We start from the raw sequence: 17827 nt of genomic DNA, 5'->3' as shown, positions 1-17827 counted from the left end.
ATACCACAGGGATTGAACTCAGGGGCACTTGAACACATGCCCAATCCTGTTTTTTTTTTTTTTTTTTTTTTTTTTGGGGTACTGGGGATCGAACTCAGGGCCTTGTGCTTGAAAAATAAGTACTCTACCAGCTAAGCTATCTCCCCAACTTCCCAGTCCTGTTTTGTATTTTATTCAGAGACAGGGTCTCACTGAATTGCTTAGTGCCTCAGTTTTGCTGAGGCTGGTTTGAACTTGCAATCCTCCTGCCTCAGCCTCCCCAGTGACTAGGATTACAGTCACGTGCCACCGTGCCTGCCCCCAGATTTGCATTTTGAATAATCTTATGGAAAACTTTTTAGAAATACATTTTCAAATAGCTTTATTGAGGCATGATATAATGAAAATCACCTGTTTTAAGTATATAATTTATTTACTTATTTTTGTACTAGGACTTGAACAGAGGGGCACAGTTTTATCACTGAACTGCATCCCCAGCCCCATTTTTCTTTTTTTCCCTTGAGACAGGATCTAAGTTGCCCAGGCTGGCCTCAAACTTGCAATCCTCCTGCCTCAGCCTCCTGAGTGGCTCAGATTACAGGCGTGCACCCGGCCTCCACTAAGTGTATAATTTAATGTACACAGTTCAGAACTGTGTAGCCATTATTTACAATCCAGTTTTAGGACATTTTCATCGTGCCAAAAAGATCCCTCTTCCATTTTGTAGTACTTTCCTGTTCCCACTCCAAACCCAGGCAACCACTAATCTGCTTTCTTTCTAATATCACTGATATTTTGATTGGGATTGCATTAAGCATAAGACTTCGTTTGGGAAAACCAATACAGTAATATTTAGCTTTCTCATCTGGAAACATGGTATTCATTTCCATTACTCAAATTTTCTTTTCTTTTCTCTTTTCTTTTTGTTTGTTTGTTTTTTTTCTTCCCAGCATGTATTTTGTCAGGACTGGGTACTTTAAGAGTCCCTGCTTCTGGACTAGGATGCTGGTACCCCTAATCTGTTTTGATTTCCTTTCCTAGAAATAAGAAGTATCTCTAGGAGCTTGAGTTAGGCTTTGCTCTTGGGAATGGATGAGGAACATATGCTAGAACTGTGGCCTCTTTCATGGTTAAGAATGTTCAGAGATCCTTCCCTGCAGCCTGGCCATGGTGTTCAAGCAGCTCTTTCCCTGAGCAGAAGCAATCTCACCCAAATACCTGGTGAGTGGAAACTGCCCTTCAATGCCCTCAACAGCTGCTTTTTAGTGCCCTAACCTGAGATTTTTTTCTGCAATTGCCTCCAATCTCTGGAGCTGAGGTTCAGCAGTGTGCAGACATGGTAGAATGCCTTCTGTCCAAATCTTCAGAGGGGACAGTGTATGTATGGGAGAGCTCTGCTGAATGCTTTGAGACCTAAGGATGTCTTTTCCTGCTGGGAGCAGTGGCTGCAATCCCAGTGACTCAGGAGGCTGAGGCAGGAGGAATGCAAGTTCAAGGCCAGTATGGGCAATAAAAAATAAAATGGGGCCAGGTACAGTGGCACACGCCTGTAATCCCAGCGGTTTGGGAGACTGAGGCAGAAGGATTGCAAGTTCAAAGCCAGCCTAAAAAGCAAGGCACTAAGCAACTCATTGAGACCCTGTCTCTAAATAAAATACAAAATAGTGCTGTGGCTGTGGCTCAGTGGTCAGGTGCCCCTGAATTCAATTCCTGATACCCCCCAAAAAATAAAAAATATAAAAAGGGCTACTGATGTGTGTGTGGTGGGGGAAGAATGTCTCTTACTGAGAAACACTGTAAGTCCCGAGGACAGTCATCCTCACATGTTGGAACTCCTTGCTCACCCTAAGAGCTCTTTGGCTTTCAGGGAATACATGAATATAAGTATTTTCTGATAGCTGTTGAATGGAGTGGCTCTTGAGAAGAGACATGATCCTTGTTTTGAGAAATTGTGTACTGAATTGAGGGGATGAGACTCACACCAGACAATAAGAGCAAGAAGAGTATAGGGAATTGTAACTGCAGTACCTTTCCACACAGGAAAAGTGTTGTGGTCTGGAGTCACCAGGGAAGGCATCTGGAAAGTGACCAGACTGTGGATAGCTTGTAAAGGACTTATTACTGGAAATGTCATATTAGAAAAACATTAAATAACTGGGCACAGTGGAGCATGTCTGTCATCCCGACTCAGGAGGCTGAGGCAGGAGGATCACAAGTTCAAGACTACCCTGAGCAATTTTGCAAGACCCTCAGCAACTTAGTGAGACCCCATCTCAAAATAAACTCAGAGTAGAGCACTCTTGGGTCCAACATTCAGTACTAAAAAAAAAAAGAAAGAAAGAAAAAGAAAAACATCAAATAGAATTTTTTTTAAAATATAAAAGAATGTTTATACAATCCCCAGATAGACACTGTACATAGCTGAAAGAGAGGAAGGAGACAACCTATAACAGATGACTAGGATGAAGCATAGGTAAGGTGGTGGGCTAGACTGCAAAACCACCCTGTCTTAATTTTAATGCCTGATGCGTTAGAAGCTTCTCAACATGTTTTCTTCCCATCCATGTCTTGTGTTTTGCCTACTCCCAACCTTTTTTTGTTCCTGCATAAATTCTAACATTATCTAGGGTTAGGGGTGAGACAGAAAGGGGAAAGAACGAAAATGTATTGAATATTATCTTCCATTAGTGCTGGGTTAGATAATTCAGACCAACTTTATCACTGAGGACAACTAGAAAATCTGGTCAAAATATAAGCATGTCTGCTTCAAAGCATTGGAAAACTAACAAAATGAAGAATTACTGATCCAGTATCTAGGAGGATTTGGAAATGAAGAATGGTGGGCCCATTATTTAGCATAACTTTTATTCTGGAGGCGTTTGGCATTCTAAAATAGGAGAATGAGACTGCACAATATTTTAGACATTCTCATGGGATTAAGTAAGCAAAAAATGGAGTCCGTGATCTCAAGACAGGCCCGTTGGGCTTTGGATTGTACCCTAGGAATAAGGGGACCAGGAATTGAGTTATTGATGTACTCTGAGTTATCTGGATGACTAAGCAGTATCTCAGTCCCTGAAACTAGATTAAGGTGATCCAAGATATCTAGTGCCACCAGGCAACTGGCAGAAGCAAACAAAAATCATATCTGAAGGATGTCAGCATCATCTTATTCCTCAAATTACTTTTAAAAAGCATGTCAAGCTTAATATTTACCACCAATCTAGGATGAGCAGGAAAAGAAAACATGAAAAGAACTAGCCCAAACCAGCAGAAAATAAAAACAGGCCCACAGAGTTCTAACTTTTGAAATTATTAGACATGAGTTACAAAACTTGCCAGATTTGGTGGTACTCATTTGTAATCCCAGCTACTTGGGAAACTGAGGCAGGAGGATCGTAATTCAGGCCAACCTTGGCAATTTAGCGAGACTCTGTTTCAAAATATTTCAAAATTAAAAATAGAAAGGACTGGGGATGTAGTTCAGCAGTAGAGTACTTACCTAGTATGTGTAAGACGAGGCCTTGGGTTCAGTCTCAAGTACTGCAAAAAAAAAAAAAAAAAGGAAAGAAAAGAAAAACAAAACAAACAAAACAAAATTTAAAAAAATATAAAACTCTACTTCTAGATTCAAGAGGGCAAAAAAACAAGATTGGAAACTCCAGCAGAGAACTATTAACTATATGAAGTAGCCAGATGTGATAGCTCATCCGTGTAATCCTAGCTACTTGGGAGCCTGAGGCAGGAGGATGGGAAGTTTGAGGCCAGCCTGAGCAACTACTTAGTGAGACCTTATATCAAAGTAAAATATAAACAGCTGGGGGTACAACTCAGAGGTAGATCACTTGCCTACCATGAGCAAGGCTATAGGTTCAACCCTCAGTACTGCAAAAAAGAAAGTGGTGAAGACTTGAAAATAAGCCAACTAGAATTCCAGAAATGAAAAATAAATTATTTACTATGGTTATGGCAGCTACAATTCTCACACTTCACCCTGTACATCCAATTGAATGAAGCTTAAAACTTAGGCAAATGCATGGTACAGTTATTTGATAATTTTGAAAAGCAAATAATAGTGATCGATTGGAGGAGTCCAGAATTTAAAGTCTTGCTGAAGCTGTGTGAGGTGGCATGTGGCTGTAGTTCCAGCTACTTGGGAAGCTGAGGTAGGAGAATCACCTGAGCCCAGGAATTTGAGACCAGCCTGGGCAACATAATAAGACCTTTCTTAAAAGAAGGAAGGGAGGGAGGGAGGGAGGGAGGAAGGAAGGAAGGAAGGAAGGAAGGAAGGAAGGAAGGAAGGAAGGGAGGGAGGGAGGGAGGGAGGGAGGAAGGAAGGAAGGAAAAAAGAAAAAAGACTAGGGGCACAGCTCAGTGGTAGAGTACTTGCCTGACTGACATGTTCAAGGCTCTGGGTTTGATCCCAAGTACCACATACACGAAAGCGGCGTTTAGCTTAATTTCCCTGTTCTGGCATTTCCTGGCCTGGTCTTACTGCAATCTGAAACCTATAAGTAAGCATCAACACGGACAGAAAGAGTCTAGGAGAAACCCTCTAGACCAGGCTTGAGGAATGGGAAAGGGAACTTCTAATAGGTACAGTGGTAGCAGCAGAGGCCACAGATGCCTAAAACTTTGAAGGAGAAGAATCCTCCTCTCCATTTGGAGGAGGTGTGGTCCTAAGAGGGTGGGATGAAGTCCCATTACATACCCTCTCCCCAGTCTCATTCTTGGTCCAGGGCAAGGTTCATGTGTCAAAGAATGTGGCAGAGTGAGGCAAATGGAGCCCCAGCTATCTGACCAGAGGACTGAAAAAAGAAGCCCTAGGGATCTAGGAGATCATGGAGGAGAGGCTTGGGAAAATGACCTTGGAGAGTCATTAATGACCACTGAGTTTATAAACTCCTTACAAATTTCTGGGCTTATTTCCAAGGCTGTTCATACAAGGATCTGATTCTGAACAACATACCAAAAACACTGAGAATGGAACTAACAGACCCTCATCCAAGTACCAGACTGCTCACTGGGTGGCACACACAGAGGAGAGAAAGATCCAAATAGCATTGGAAAGACTTTGAAATTGGGAATGACCTTAAAACTACAACCTCACAGGGTTGAATGGAACTTGCAGCCTGAACACAACCAGGTAGATTGCTAAGACAAAAATATTAACATTCTCCATAGGATTTAAATAGGAACCAGAGTCTTGTAATACTCAAAAATGTCCACAATGTAATCAAAATTACTTGGAATATGAAAAAAATCAAGAAAATTTCCACAAAAGAGTGCCAATAACAAGAAGACACAGATATTGGAATTATCTGACTTAAAAATTGCTATAATAAACATATGACAAGTAAGGGTGAACATTGGAAATAAATGAAAAGATACAAAGAGATAAAACAGCTGGGCATAGTGGCACACATTTTTATCCCAGCTATTTGGGAGGCTGAGGCAGGAGGATAGCAAGTTCAAGACCAACCTCAGCAACTTAAGTGAGACCCTGTCTCAAAATACAAATATATATAAATGGTTAATTAACTTGAAATTATAGCAATAGAAATAATTCATTTCTGAACAACAAAGAGAAAAAAATAGAAAAATAAATGAACACAGCCTCAGGGACCTATGACATAATATCAAAATGTCATCAAATAACCAGAGAGGAGAAAGGGCATTTTAAAAAATCTGAAGTAATAATGGCTGAAAACTTTCCTAATTTGGCAAAAATTTGAACATAAAGATCATGAAATTCAATAAACTCCAAACAGGATAAGCCCATATAATTCCACATCCAGAAACAAACAAACTGCTGGAAAAAAAATGTTTAAAATAGCCAGGAAAGGGGCTGGAGCTGGGGCTCAGTGGTAGAGTGCTTGCCTAGCATGTGTGAAACACTGGGTGCAATTATCAGCACCACATACAAATAAATAAATAAAACAAAAGTCCATCAACATCTAAAAAAATAAATAAAATAAACAAGGATAAAAACTAAAAGAGCAACAATGATTTGAATGACTGCAGATTTCTCATATGAGACAATGAGGTCAAAAGGAAGAGGAACAACATTTTTTAAATGCTGGAATAAAAGAACTTACTTATAATTCTTTAACAAAAATATCTTGAAGTATTGAAGGCAAAATAAAGTCATTCTCAGATAAAAGAAAAATTAAGAGAATACACTAGCAGCCGATCGCTTCCAAAAGAATTGCTAATGTAAATGTTTAAGAAGGGAACTGAGCCAGGTGTGGTGGTGCACACCTGTAATCTCAGTGACCCAGGTGGCTGAGACAGGATTGCAAGTTCAAGGCTAACCTCTACAACTTAGTGAGAGGCCCTAAATAATTTAGTAAAATCTTGTCTCAAAATAAAAAATGAAACGTGATGACTGGGGATGTGGTTTAGTGGTTAAGTGCCTCTCGATTCAATCCCCAGCACCAAAACAACATCAACAAAAATTTTAGAAGGAAACTTGCAAAATCAAGAAAGAAGACATGGGCTGGGGCTGTAGCTCAATGGTGGAGTGCTTGCCTAGCATGTGTGAGGCACTGGGTTCAATCCTCAGCACCCCATAAAAATAAATAAATAAATAAAAAAATAAAGGTGTGTTCATCTACAAGCTAAAAGAAAAATTTTTTAAGTTTTAAAAGAATGAAGGAAGAGAAACAGAAATGATAAATATGATACATTAGTCTTTTCCTCTTGAATTCTTTATAATATGTTTGAAACTAGAAAGTAATAACTATAGCATTGTCTGCTGGAGTTTTTAATATACGTGACTATATAAGTTAATTAGAACATAGAGAGGGAGAAGGTAAGGAGACCTTTAGGGTGGTGAGATTGCTACATGTCATTTAAAGTGGTCAAATATTGACAGTAAGTAGACTGTGGCAAGTTAAGTATGTTTATCGTAATTCCTAGAGCAACAACTAAAACACTATACAAAGAGATACAGTAAAAATCATAATATATGTGAAAATATAATATTAAAAAATGCTCATATAACCTAAAAGAAGTCAGGAAAGGGGAAAGAAGAAGGAAAAACAGAGGAAATTCTGTAGTTTGGATCTTAAAAGTCCCCAAAGGCACATGCGTAAAAGTTTTAGTTGTGTGGCACTTTTGGGAGGTGGTAAAACTTGAAGAGGTGGGGACTAGTTGGGGTCTTCAAGTCGCTGGGGATATGGCCTTGAAAGGGATATTGGAACCCAATCCCTTCCTCCCTTTCTCTTTTACTTCCTGACTGCCATGAAGTAAGCAGCTTTATTTCACTATATGCTCCCTACCATGATCCACTGCCTTGCCAAAAGCCCAAAAGCAACAGGGCCAACTGACCATGAACTGAAACCTTCAAAACTGTGAGCAAAAATAAATTTAAAAAAATTTTTTAGTTGTAGATGAACACAATACCTTTATTTTATTTATTTATTTTTATGTGGTGCTGAGGCTCAAACCCAGTGCCTCATATGAGTGAGGCAAGTACTTTACCACTGAGCTACAACACCAACCCCTAATTTTTTCTTTTTCATAAGTTGATTTGCTAAGCTATTTGTTATAGTAATGGAAAGATGACTAACACAGATAATAAATACAAAACAAATACTACATTGGTTGACTTAAACCCAAACATATAAATAATTAAATACTAAATATAAATGGTCTAATACAGCAATTAAAAGACAGAGATTATGAGACTGAATCAAAAAATATTCCCTGACTGGGTGTAGTGGCACACACCTCTAATCCCAACAACTCAAGAGACTGTGACAGGAGGATTGCAAGTTCAAGGCCAACTGCAGCTGTTTAGCATTTAGCAAGGCCATAAGCAACTTAGTGAGACACTGTCTCAGAATAAAAAATAAAAAAGGGTTGGGGATGTAGTTCAGTGCCACTGGGTTAAACCTCCAGTATGGAAAAAAAAAAAACAAAAAACATTCCCAACACTGTCTATGAGAAATTCACTTCAAATATGATAATATATGTAAAAGTAAAATAATAGAATTATATATATCTTGTAAATACTAATCAAACAAAAACTGGAGTGACCATATTAATATCAAATGAAGACTTTAAAGCAAAGAAAATAACTAGGACAAAATAGTGAATTAACTAATAATAAAAAGTCCAATTCCAAGAAAGCATAATAATAAAAATGGGTATGCACCTAACAACATAGCTTCAAAATACCTGAAACAAAAACTGGTAGAACTGAAAGGAAGAATAGACAGTTGGAAACTTTAACACTCCTTTCTCAGTAATTCATAAATGTAGTAGATAGAAATTCAGAAAGAATATAAAAGTACTGAATAGCACTGTCAACCAAATGGAGCTAATAGACATAGAATACTAATTCTTTTCAAGTGCACATAAAAATTCACCAAATAGATCTTATCCTGAATCATAAAACAAAACTTAACAAACGTGAAATAACTGAGGGCTGGGGAGATAGCTCAGTTGGTAGAGTGCTTGCCTTGCAAGCACAAGGCCCTGGGTTCGATCCCCAGCACCACAAAAAAAAAAAAAAAAAAAAAAAAAACTGAAATCATAGAAAATATGTTCTCTGACCAAAATGAAATTAAACTAGAAATCAATGACAGATAATAGGAATATCTCCAAACATTTTAAATTAAAGAAAATAGTTTTATGGGTTCAGAAAGGAAGGTTTTTGTTTTTATTTCTGTCGTTGCAGTATTGGGGGTTGAACCCAGGGGTTCTCTACCATGGAGCTACGTCCCCAGCCCTTTTTATTTCATTTTGAGACAGAATCTCTGTAAGTCGCCCAGGCTGCCCTCTGACTTGAGATCTTTCTGCTTCAGCCTCCCAAGTGGCTGGGATTACAGGTGCACATCACCTTACCTAGCTCAAGGAGGAAATTTTAAGGGCAATTGGGAAACATTTTGAATTGAATGAAAATAAATATTTGGAATGCTGCTTAATCAGGGCTTTAAGAAAACTTTATAGCATTAAAAGTTTATATTAGGAAAAAAGAGTCTAAAACCAATCATATAAGCTCCTACCTTAGAAAACTAGAGAGGAAAGAACAGAATGAACCCAAAGCAAGCAGAAGGAAGGAAATAAAAGGAAAATGAGAAAAATGAAACGCAAAGCTGGTTATTTGAAAAGATTGGTAATATTTCTAAAGGGTAATAAAAGACTATGAAAATGCACATAAATTCAACAACTTAGATGAAGTAGACCAATTCTTTAAAAATTACAAACTACCAAAACTGATGCAAAAATGAAATTAATCTTTTGAACAATCATATAAGTATTAAATAAGTTGAATTTGTAGTAAAAATTCCTAACAAAGAAATCTTCAGGACCAGAAGGTTTCGCTGGGGGATTCTCCCAATCCAGTAGCAGCCCTGGGTCTGGCGTCAGGTCTTGACACTGCCCAGTCCTGTGCCTATTAAGCTCCTAGCTTTTTCTCCTGCCCCCCCCCCGCCCCCAAAGTCAGTGCTCCAGGGCCACACCTCTTTGCAGAGTTAGCAACCAGACTACTTATTCAGTTGTTCATTCCTGGGAACCCTCTGTGTATTTGGGCTTGTGAAAGATGCAATGTTGAATCAAAGTGGGTCCTTAATCTCTGAGAATTTATGAGGCAAGAAGGAAAGACATGATGGCAAATAAAACCTATTAATGTTATTTGTATGAAAAAACTTTCATAGAACCAGCTAGGTTTGCTCTGTTTACATAATTTTTGTTTTTCAAAAATGCACTGTAGAGGGGCTGGGGTTGTGGCTCAGTGGTAGAGCATTGCCTAACACATGTAAGGCACTGGGTTTATCCTCAGCACCACATACAAATGTATACATAAAATAAATGTATTGTGTTCACCTACAACTAAGGGAGGGAGAGAGAGAGAGAGAGAAATGCACCATAGATACACACACACACACAAACACACACACACACACACACACACACACAAACCCTAGTGTTTAGAAGGGTCAACCCTTGTAAGCAGTCAGTCATCCATTGGATATTTGTTAATCTGAAAATCTGACTCTGGGCGGGTGCTGAGCCCTCTGCAGAGGGATAGAGTTCCCAGGTTAGCAGGTGACATATACATGAGACAAATAACTACCACACAGAATAAGGGTCTAATGATAGAATTAGGTACATTTGCTATGCATATTTAGGTTAGGAAGCCAGTAATGCTATTTGAGGTCGAGGAGTGATCTTGGAAAATCCTCAAAGAAGAGAAGAAACTTCCATGAAATCTTCAAGATCCTAAATGGATCTTCTCCAACTTGGCAAGGAGAAGTGTGAGAATATCTGGCAGAGAAAAAGCGGTTAAAAAATAGCACCAGTGCAGTTAGTTAGTGTCAGGTGGAGGGACCCTAGAGATGAACCTAGAGGGAGAGGTCTAGGACCCTTTCTGAAGGACAGGCCTCATTCATCACACAAGAGTTTATTCCTGGGCCTGGGGCTGTAGCTCAGTGGCAGAGCGCTTGCCTAGCATGTGTGAGGCACTGGGTTTGTTTGATCCTTAGCACCACATAAAAATAAACATATAAAATAAAGGCATGAAGTTCATCTACAACTACAAAAAAAATTTTTTTAAAAGAGTTTATTCCCTTACTTATTTTCATTTTTAATTGAGTTTTTGTTGAATACATGCCACGCATATAGCATAAAATTTTATAAGTACTTCCCTTTATCTGCCTCCACCATTGTTTCTTCTCCTGAAGTCAGTTGACAAAGATTGTTTTTTGGGTATCCTTTCCAGAGCTGTTTTCTTTGTGTACTAGTGTATTTTCTAGACAAGGTTTGAATGCTGTATTTTCTACACCTTGCTTTATTTTATTTTATTTTATTTTATTTTATTTTATTTTATTTTATTTTATTTTATTTTATTTATTTTTGTAGTACTAGGGATTGAACCCCAGGGCACTCTACCACCGAGCTACATCCCCAGCCCTTTTTATTTTTTATTTTGAAATAGGGTCTTGCTAACTTGCCCAGACCGACCTTAAACTTGTGATTCTCCTACTGAGAATCTGAATAGCTGGGGTGCACATAGCCTGCACCTTGCTTTGTTTTTTTCTCCCCAATACTGGGGATGGAACCCAGGGTTGCTCTACCACTGAGCTACACCCCCAACCCTTTTAATTTTTTATTTTGAGATAGGATCTCATTAAATTGCCCAGGCCTCAAACTTGCTCTCCTCCTACCTCAGCCTCCCAAGTAACTGGGACTACAGGTGTGCACCAGCACACCTGGCCACTTTGCTTTTTATTTGAATATTTGTTTGCACTATGGCTATATCATCGTTGTATTAGTCCTGTATTGGTGAAAGTTATTTAATTTCTAGTCTTTTGCTATTATAAACTAAACTTCAGTGAATATTCTTGCATATTAGTCCATTTGCATCTGAAAATTTATCTGTAGAATCAATTCCTAGGACTGGAATTGTTGGGTTTAAGACCATAAATATTTTTAATTTTGGGGCTGGGGAGATAGCTCAGTTGGTAGAGCACTCGCCTTGCAAGCACAAGACCCTGGGTTCAATCCCCAGCACCACACACACACAAAAAAAAATTTTAATTTTAATAAATAATGTCACATTGCTATCTGTAGAAGCTGTATACCCAGGCTAACAGAGACTATTATTAACCTTTTTGCTCTTTTAGGAGGAATTTTAGGCTTTGTCCTATAAAGGATAGTAAGCCACCGAGAAGTTTATGTTGTTGTTGTTTGTTCCTTTGTTTTTGTTTTGTAGTGCTGAGACTTGAACCCAGGGCCTCATGCATGCCAGGCAAGCACTCTACCACTGAGCCACATCCCCAGCTCCCACTGAGAGGTTTTTAAGCAGGGGAGTGTCACGGTCAGATTTGTATTATGGAAAGATCACTTAGGCTGCAGTGAAGAAAAGAGTTTAGATGAGGCAAAGATTAGAGTCATGGCTGCCCATCAGGAGGCTTTACAGTAGTTCAGTCACAGACACCATTGGGGGCAGCTCGAATGGGGCAGTTGGCAGTGGAAACAGAGGGGATGAATTTTGAGGTAACAGGGACATAGGCTCAAGGACCTGATCAGGCTGCACGAGTGAAGCAGGAGTGGAGTGAAGGCAGCTTTAATTAGGAGTCTTGGGAACAGCAGAAAGCAGGCTGAAAGAAGTCAGTACTGTAAATTTACAGATCCTAGAAAGTCAGTTAAAAGAAGGTCCCAATATATTACTGATTGCTCTTTGTTGACTCTAAGGCATATTTGTCTGTTAGTGTCTTCCTTGGTTGTCAGAGATATTCAGAAAATGAATTTTTCCATATTTATATCATTTATTCAAAATTTTTTATTTAGTAAAGGAACTTTAAATTCTATAATAATTTAAATGTGTTACATATATTTTAAAGAGTCTCATTAATGTGATGTTTGCTTTGATTTGTGTATGACTTGAAATTATAAATATTTGTATGTAGTGATTTAATTTATAATTTGGATTTCATGTAATACAGTTAATTATTTGATCTGTTTAGTCAGTATCTACTAATTTTTTTACAATGAGCAATAACAAAGTGTTTATATGTTCTCCCTGCTTTTTTCCTGTTCCCCTTCTAATAGTTGCCAAACTTTCTATGTTAAGTGATTATCTTTGTGTAAATAGCTTATATTTCTGTTACTTGGATTCTCAGCTTTTAGTAATAGCTTTTTCCTAGCCTTTTGTTTTATTTTATTTTTTTGTGGTACTGGGGATTGAACCTATGGATGCTCTAACCACTGAGCTACACCCCCAACCCTTTGTATTTATTTATTTATTTATTTTGAAACAGGGTCTCTCTAAGACACTGAGGCTGGCCTCAAACTGGGTTTCCTCCTGCCTCAGCCTCCCAAGTTGCTGGGATTACAGGTGTGCACCACTGAGCCAGTTCATCTTGGCTTTAGTCTTGGCTCTATGTTAATATAATATGAATATATTTAGTGCTTTCCATCAGTTCTTTTGCTGTGGCTTCCTTAATCACACATTTGGTTGACTGAAGCTTGTTCTCTAGTAGTTTCCTCAAGCAGTGCTCATGGAAATGATATTCTTAAGTCCTTGTATGTTCAAAAACAGATTTCTCAGCTTAGAACCTTTCAGTCTTCTTCAGGAGTGTATTTTTCATGGCATTTTTCTGAGATCTGCTGCCACAGGGCCCTTCCACTCTCCTGACCCTGTCTCTGCTGGACACTGCCCCTAGGTCTTCTGCTCAGCTCCCACTAGTCCTCCAGACCCTACAGCTGTTGTGTATGTGAAGCACATGGATTTATTGCCTCAGGAAGAGTCCCTCCTCTGCGTCATGTGTGTTTTTGTTGGCATATTCTGAGGTTGCCGAACCATATCACAATTCACCTGCTGAACTGCTTCTCTAGTGCCCCGCCCCCAGCAGCTTTGGTTCCTCCTCAGCCTATCAGTGTCTTCACGTATCTGCTTTTGGCAGCCTTATCCCTTCGTTTGTTTTCTGACACTACAGGCTTTATTTGCTTTATTTGTCTCCAGTTTCACTGACAGTAGAGTTTGCTTTAATCTTTTTTGTTTACTTTGTTGGTATCGGTGGTATCTAGGAGGAAAGGAGGCAAGTTACTGACTTATGCCACTATATTAAGGCTGTTAGTCCTTAATTTTATGTATGTATGTATGTATGTATGTATGTATTTATATTGGTAATACTGAGGATTGAATCCAGGGCCTCAAACTTGCTAGGCCTGAGCTACATCTACAGTCCTATTTAAATTTTATTTGAGACAGGGTCTTGCTAAATTGCCCAGGCTGGTCTCCAACTGGGGATCCTGCTTTAACCTTCTGAATTGCTGGAATTACAGGTGTGGCACCCCACCCTGCCATGCCCAGCCCTTAATTATATTTAAATGTGTGGCATTATGGTACAAGAGCAAAGAAAATGGGGTTTGGAACTAGATACACCTGGCTTCTAATCTAAACTCTGCCACTTACTATCTAAAGATGAACAAATCACATTCCTTCTTTGACTGTCATTCTTCTCATCTCTAAAATGGGGATAATGTTCTTAAGAATTTCCCATCGTGGCTGAGCATGGTGGTGCATGCCTGTGATCCTAGCAACTCAGGAGGCCAAGGCAGGAGGATCACAAGTTGGAAGCCAGCCTTGACAATTTAGCAAGGCCCTAAGCAACTTAGCAAGATCCTGTCTCAAAATAAAAAATGAAAAGAGCTGGGAATGTGACTAAGTTGTTAAGTGTCCCTGGGTTCAATCCCCAGTACCAAAAAAAAAAAAAAAAAAGAAGAAGAAGAAGAATTTCCCATCATTATGCAGAGTAAAGTCTCTGCAAATAGTAGGTGTTCCAAAGGTAACATTACAATATTTCATTGATTGTTTTTTTTGGCAGGGTACTGGGGATTGAACTCAGGGGCACTCAACCACTGAGTCACATCCCCAGCCCTATTTTGTGTTTTATTTAGAGACAGGGCCTCAATGAGTTGCTTAGTGCCTCACCATTGCTGAGGCTGACTTTGAACTAGAGATCCTCTAGTCTCAGCCTTCTGAGCCACTGAGATTATAGGCAAGCACCACCGTGCCCAGTTGTTCATTGATTTCTTGACACAGATGCCATTCATAGTTCCATTGATTCTGTTTGGATGGTTATCTGTTTATTACCATGTGCCCAATGTCCCTGGTGGATGCTGTCATTGAGGCATTATCAAAACACAGTTTAGCACACTCCCACTTCTCTCATAAGTCTATCTAGGGTAATCAGTACATCAGAGAAAAAAGATTGATAGCTCTGGGAACCCTGGAAAGAAGTCACTCTCCTCCACATGGCAGGACTGAGGGTGGGAGCCTCCATGAGCAGGGTCTTTAAGGCAAGGCAGAATTTTTTCAGGGAGACGTCAAAAGGGCGGAGCTGGGCCTGGATCCTGGAGAGTCCCTAGTCTAGGTTCTGGGATCAAGGATTGTGGTGGGTGAGCATGGGGCTTTGGGACTTTGTCGTAGGTCTGCCTCCTAACTTCCAGCAGGCCTGAGAAACCAGGTGGTAGGATCTCCTTCAGAGCAGTTCTGTATGAGTCAGAGGAGGCCAGGATGCTATTTTAAAGAGATCCTAGTGCATGTGCAGTTAAGTCTTTGCTTTTGTCCATGTGTTCTCAGGTCCTAGAGTCTCAGCATGGTCCTGGAGCAACCATGGCTCCTACCATATCTGCCAATAGCAACTCTGGTGTAGCCTCTGTTGGCTGTAGCACCTCTGGAAGTCAAGGTATCATTGAACCCATGGATACAGAAACCCAGGAGCATGGGAGAACATCTGCTGATGGAAGAACTGGAGGCAAGAATACACAGACAGATGGAAAGATGTGGGCAGATGGGAAGACCCAGGGAGACAGAACACAAGCAGCCCAGAGGACACAGGCAGACAGGAAGACACAGGTGGATTTTGTGACACAAGAAAGTGAGAGGTTACAATTAGACAGGAACTCAGAGAAAGATGTGGTGACACAGAGAAGGGTGGAGACACAGGTAGAAAGGACGCAGGCAGATGAAAGGACGCAGAAAGGCAGAAAGGCACAGGCAGGTGGGACGATACGGGAAGACACAAGGATGCAGGAAGAAAAGGGGACGCAGGAAGAAAAGGGGACACAGTCAGCCAGTGTTCCTGCAGCTATCAAAAACCAATCAGAGCATCGGGCTGTGACTAGCCTTAGCCCACCATCCAGAGCCCCTAAACTTCCACCTTCAGAGCATCCTAGGTCTTCTCAGATTATGGAATGTTTTGCACAGACCCCAGAAACATCTTGTAACCTAGAAAAACCTGGCATCATGGTCAGATCTGAGGACCCAGCAGTAACAGCCTCCAGGAACCATCAGGATATTGCATGGGATCCCCTGTCTGAGAATCTCGGGCACCCAGCACAGCTGCCTCCTAAGGAGAACCTGGAACAGGCCAGAGGAGAGAGATGTCAAGGATCAGAGTGGTCAGGCCTGGTCAAGGCCAAGCCAGAGGACAATGTGCTCCAGTGCCCCAAGGAGCAATGGCCAGGGGATGTGCTGGGTGTGGATTTGGGTGGCTCAAGCCTGGAGGTACCCACCATGCCCTCTCTTCCTGGGACTGAGGAGGGGCTGCACAGTACCCTGACCTCTCAGCATATGAGCCCAAGTGCTTTCCTGTCCTCTGGAGATCAGTCCTTGCTGAGTTCTGCCCCCACACAGCACCTGGGGTCAAAGCCCCTCACTCACAGTCACCCAGCAGAAGTCATGGCCATCAGTGCTGAGGGTGCCTGTGCCAAGGAGCCAGATATGGAGGGGAGGCCCCCAGGACCCCGGAGCTGTGATCCTGGCCTCATAGATTCTCTGAAGAACTACCTACTTCTGCTGCTAAAGCTATCCAGCACCCAGCCAAGTGAAGCAGGGGCCCAGTCCCAGGCGGGGGCTGCTGTGGGAAGTCTGGAGCCCACATCCACTCTGGCCCCCACTGTGGAAGTAGCTGGGCTGAGTCCCCGGACATCAAGACGCATCCTGGAGCGTGTGGAGAACAATCATCTGGTGCAGAGTGCACAGACCCTTCTGCTGAGCCCCTGTACCTCCCGTCGCCTCACCGGCCTCCTGGACCGTGAGGTGCAGGCTGGCCAGCAGGCCCTGGCTGCTGCCCAGGGCTTCCGGGCTCCCAACCCACTCACTGTCCCCACCATTGTGGTGGGCGAGGAGGGCTCTGGGCTGACCTCAGAAGGTTCCAGTGTAGGTGAGGGAGAGGTTTCCCTTGAGGGACCTGGCCTCTGGGGAACCTCCCAGGAGAGTGGCGTGGGCGGGCTATTGGGGGAGGGGGGCAGTCAGGAAACAGAGAGCAGAACCCAGGAGCCCTTCCCTGAGGAGGAGGTCCCAGGGGAGGCTCTAACAGGTCTCCCCGCAGCTACACCTGAGGAACTGGCTCTGGGGGCCCGGAGGAAAAGATTTCTCCCTAAGGTCAGAGCTTCAGGAGATGGAGAGGCAACCAAGCCTGAAGAAAGGGAGAGCCCTAGTGTTTCTCCCCGGGGTTCCAGAAAGAGCCTGACACCTGGGTCTCCAGGGACTCCAGGGCGGGAGAGACGCTCCCCTACCCAGGGCAGGAAGGTGGGCATGTTGGAGGTGCCTCGGGCAGAAGAGGAGTCAGCTGCAGGAGACCTGGGCTCCAGTCCCAAGGCCAGTGGTCAGGACACAGAGCCTGCCCTGGATGAAGGCAAGCAGGAAGCTCTGGCCAAGCCCAAGAAAGCCAAAGACCTGCTAAAAGGTAAGCAACGGAAAGGGTGGAAGAAGGCTTCCAGAAAATTTCAGAGAGGCCCTGCTACTCACAGCAGTACCTTGCAAGGGATGGTACGTCCCTACTAGGGATTTACAAATCATGTTCTTTTTTCATTATGTATCTATCAGAAAGGGCTGGTCTAGCTGTACACAGTGGTCCATGCCTATAATCCCAGCTACTCAGGAGGCTGAGGCAGGAGGATCACAAGTTCAAGGCTAGCCTGGGCAACTTAGCAAGACCCTGTTTCAAAATAAAAATGAAACAGGCTGGGGGTATAACTCAAGGGTAGAGTGATACGGGGTTCAATCCCCAGTACCATAGATAGGTAGAGATAGATAGATAGATAGATAGATAGATAGATAGATAGATAGATAGAAAGACAGACAGACCTGGCTCTTGTCTTGGCTCCTTATCCCTGCAAAATGGAGACAATAGTATGCAGTGCTGACCTTATAACATTGTGAGGTAGATACATCAAGGACTTAGTGCCTGGCTTCAATTGTGTCCTCCCTCCACCATCACAAGCACCTCTTTACAGATTTGGTTCATGTTTGCAAAGTAGTGGAGAAGGATTCAGATGCAGGTGTCTGGAGTTAGGGACCCAAAATGCACACTGAAGATCCTCTCTG

At 41.7% G+C, this 17827-nt stretch overlaps 1 protein-coding gene across 1 annotated transcript in view; it reads left to right on the top strand.

Annotated features, from left to right (window-relative positions):
- Positions 1-17827, top strand: part of Alpk3 (alpha kinase 3) — a 58919-nt gene that overhangs the window by 26637 nt on the left and 14455 nt on the right. Inside the window, exon 6 of the mRNA XM_047538830.1 lies at positions 15077-17186. Within this exon, the coding sequence (XP_047394786.1) occupies positions 15077-17186 (2110 nt within the window). The remainder of the gene's footprint in view (positions 1-15076; positions 17187-17827) is intronic.

The sequence above is a fragment of the Sciurus carolinensis genome, chromosome 2, assembly GCF_902686445.1.
Source record: "Sciurus carolinensis chromosome 2, mSciCar1.2, whole genome shotgun sequence".
In the NCBI taxonomy this organism is placed as follows: Eukaryota; Metazoa; Chordata; class Mammalia; order Rodentia; family Sciuridae; genus Sciurus; species Sciurus carolinensis.
This window is presented reverse-complemented; position numbering and strand designations above follow the sequence as displayed.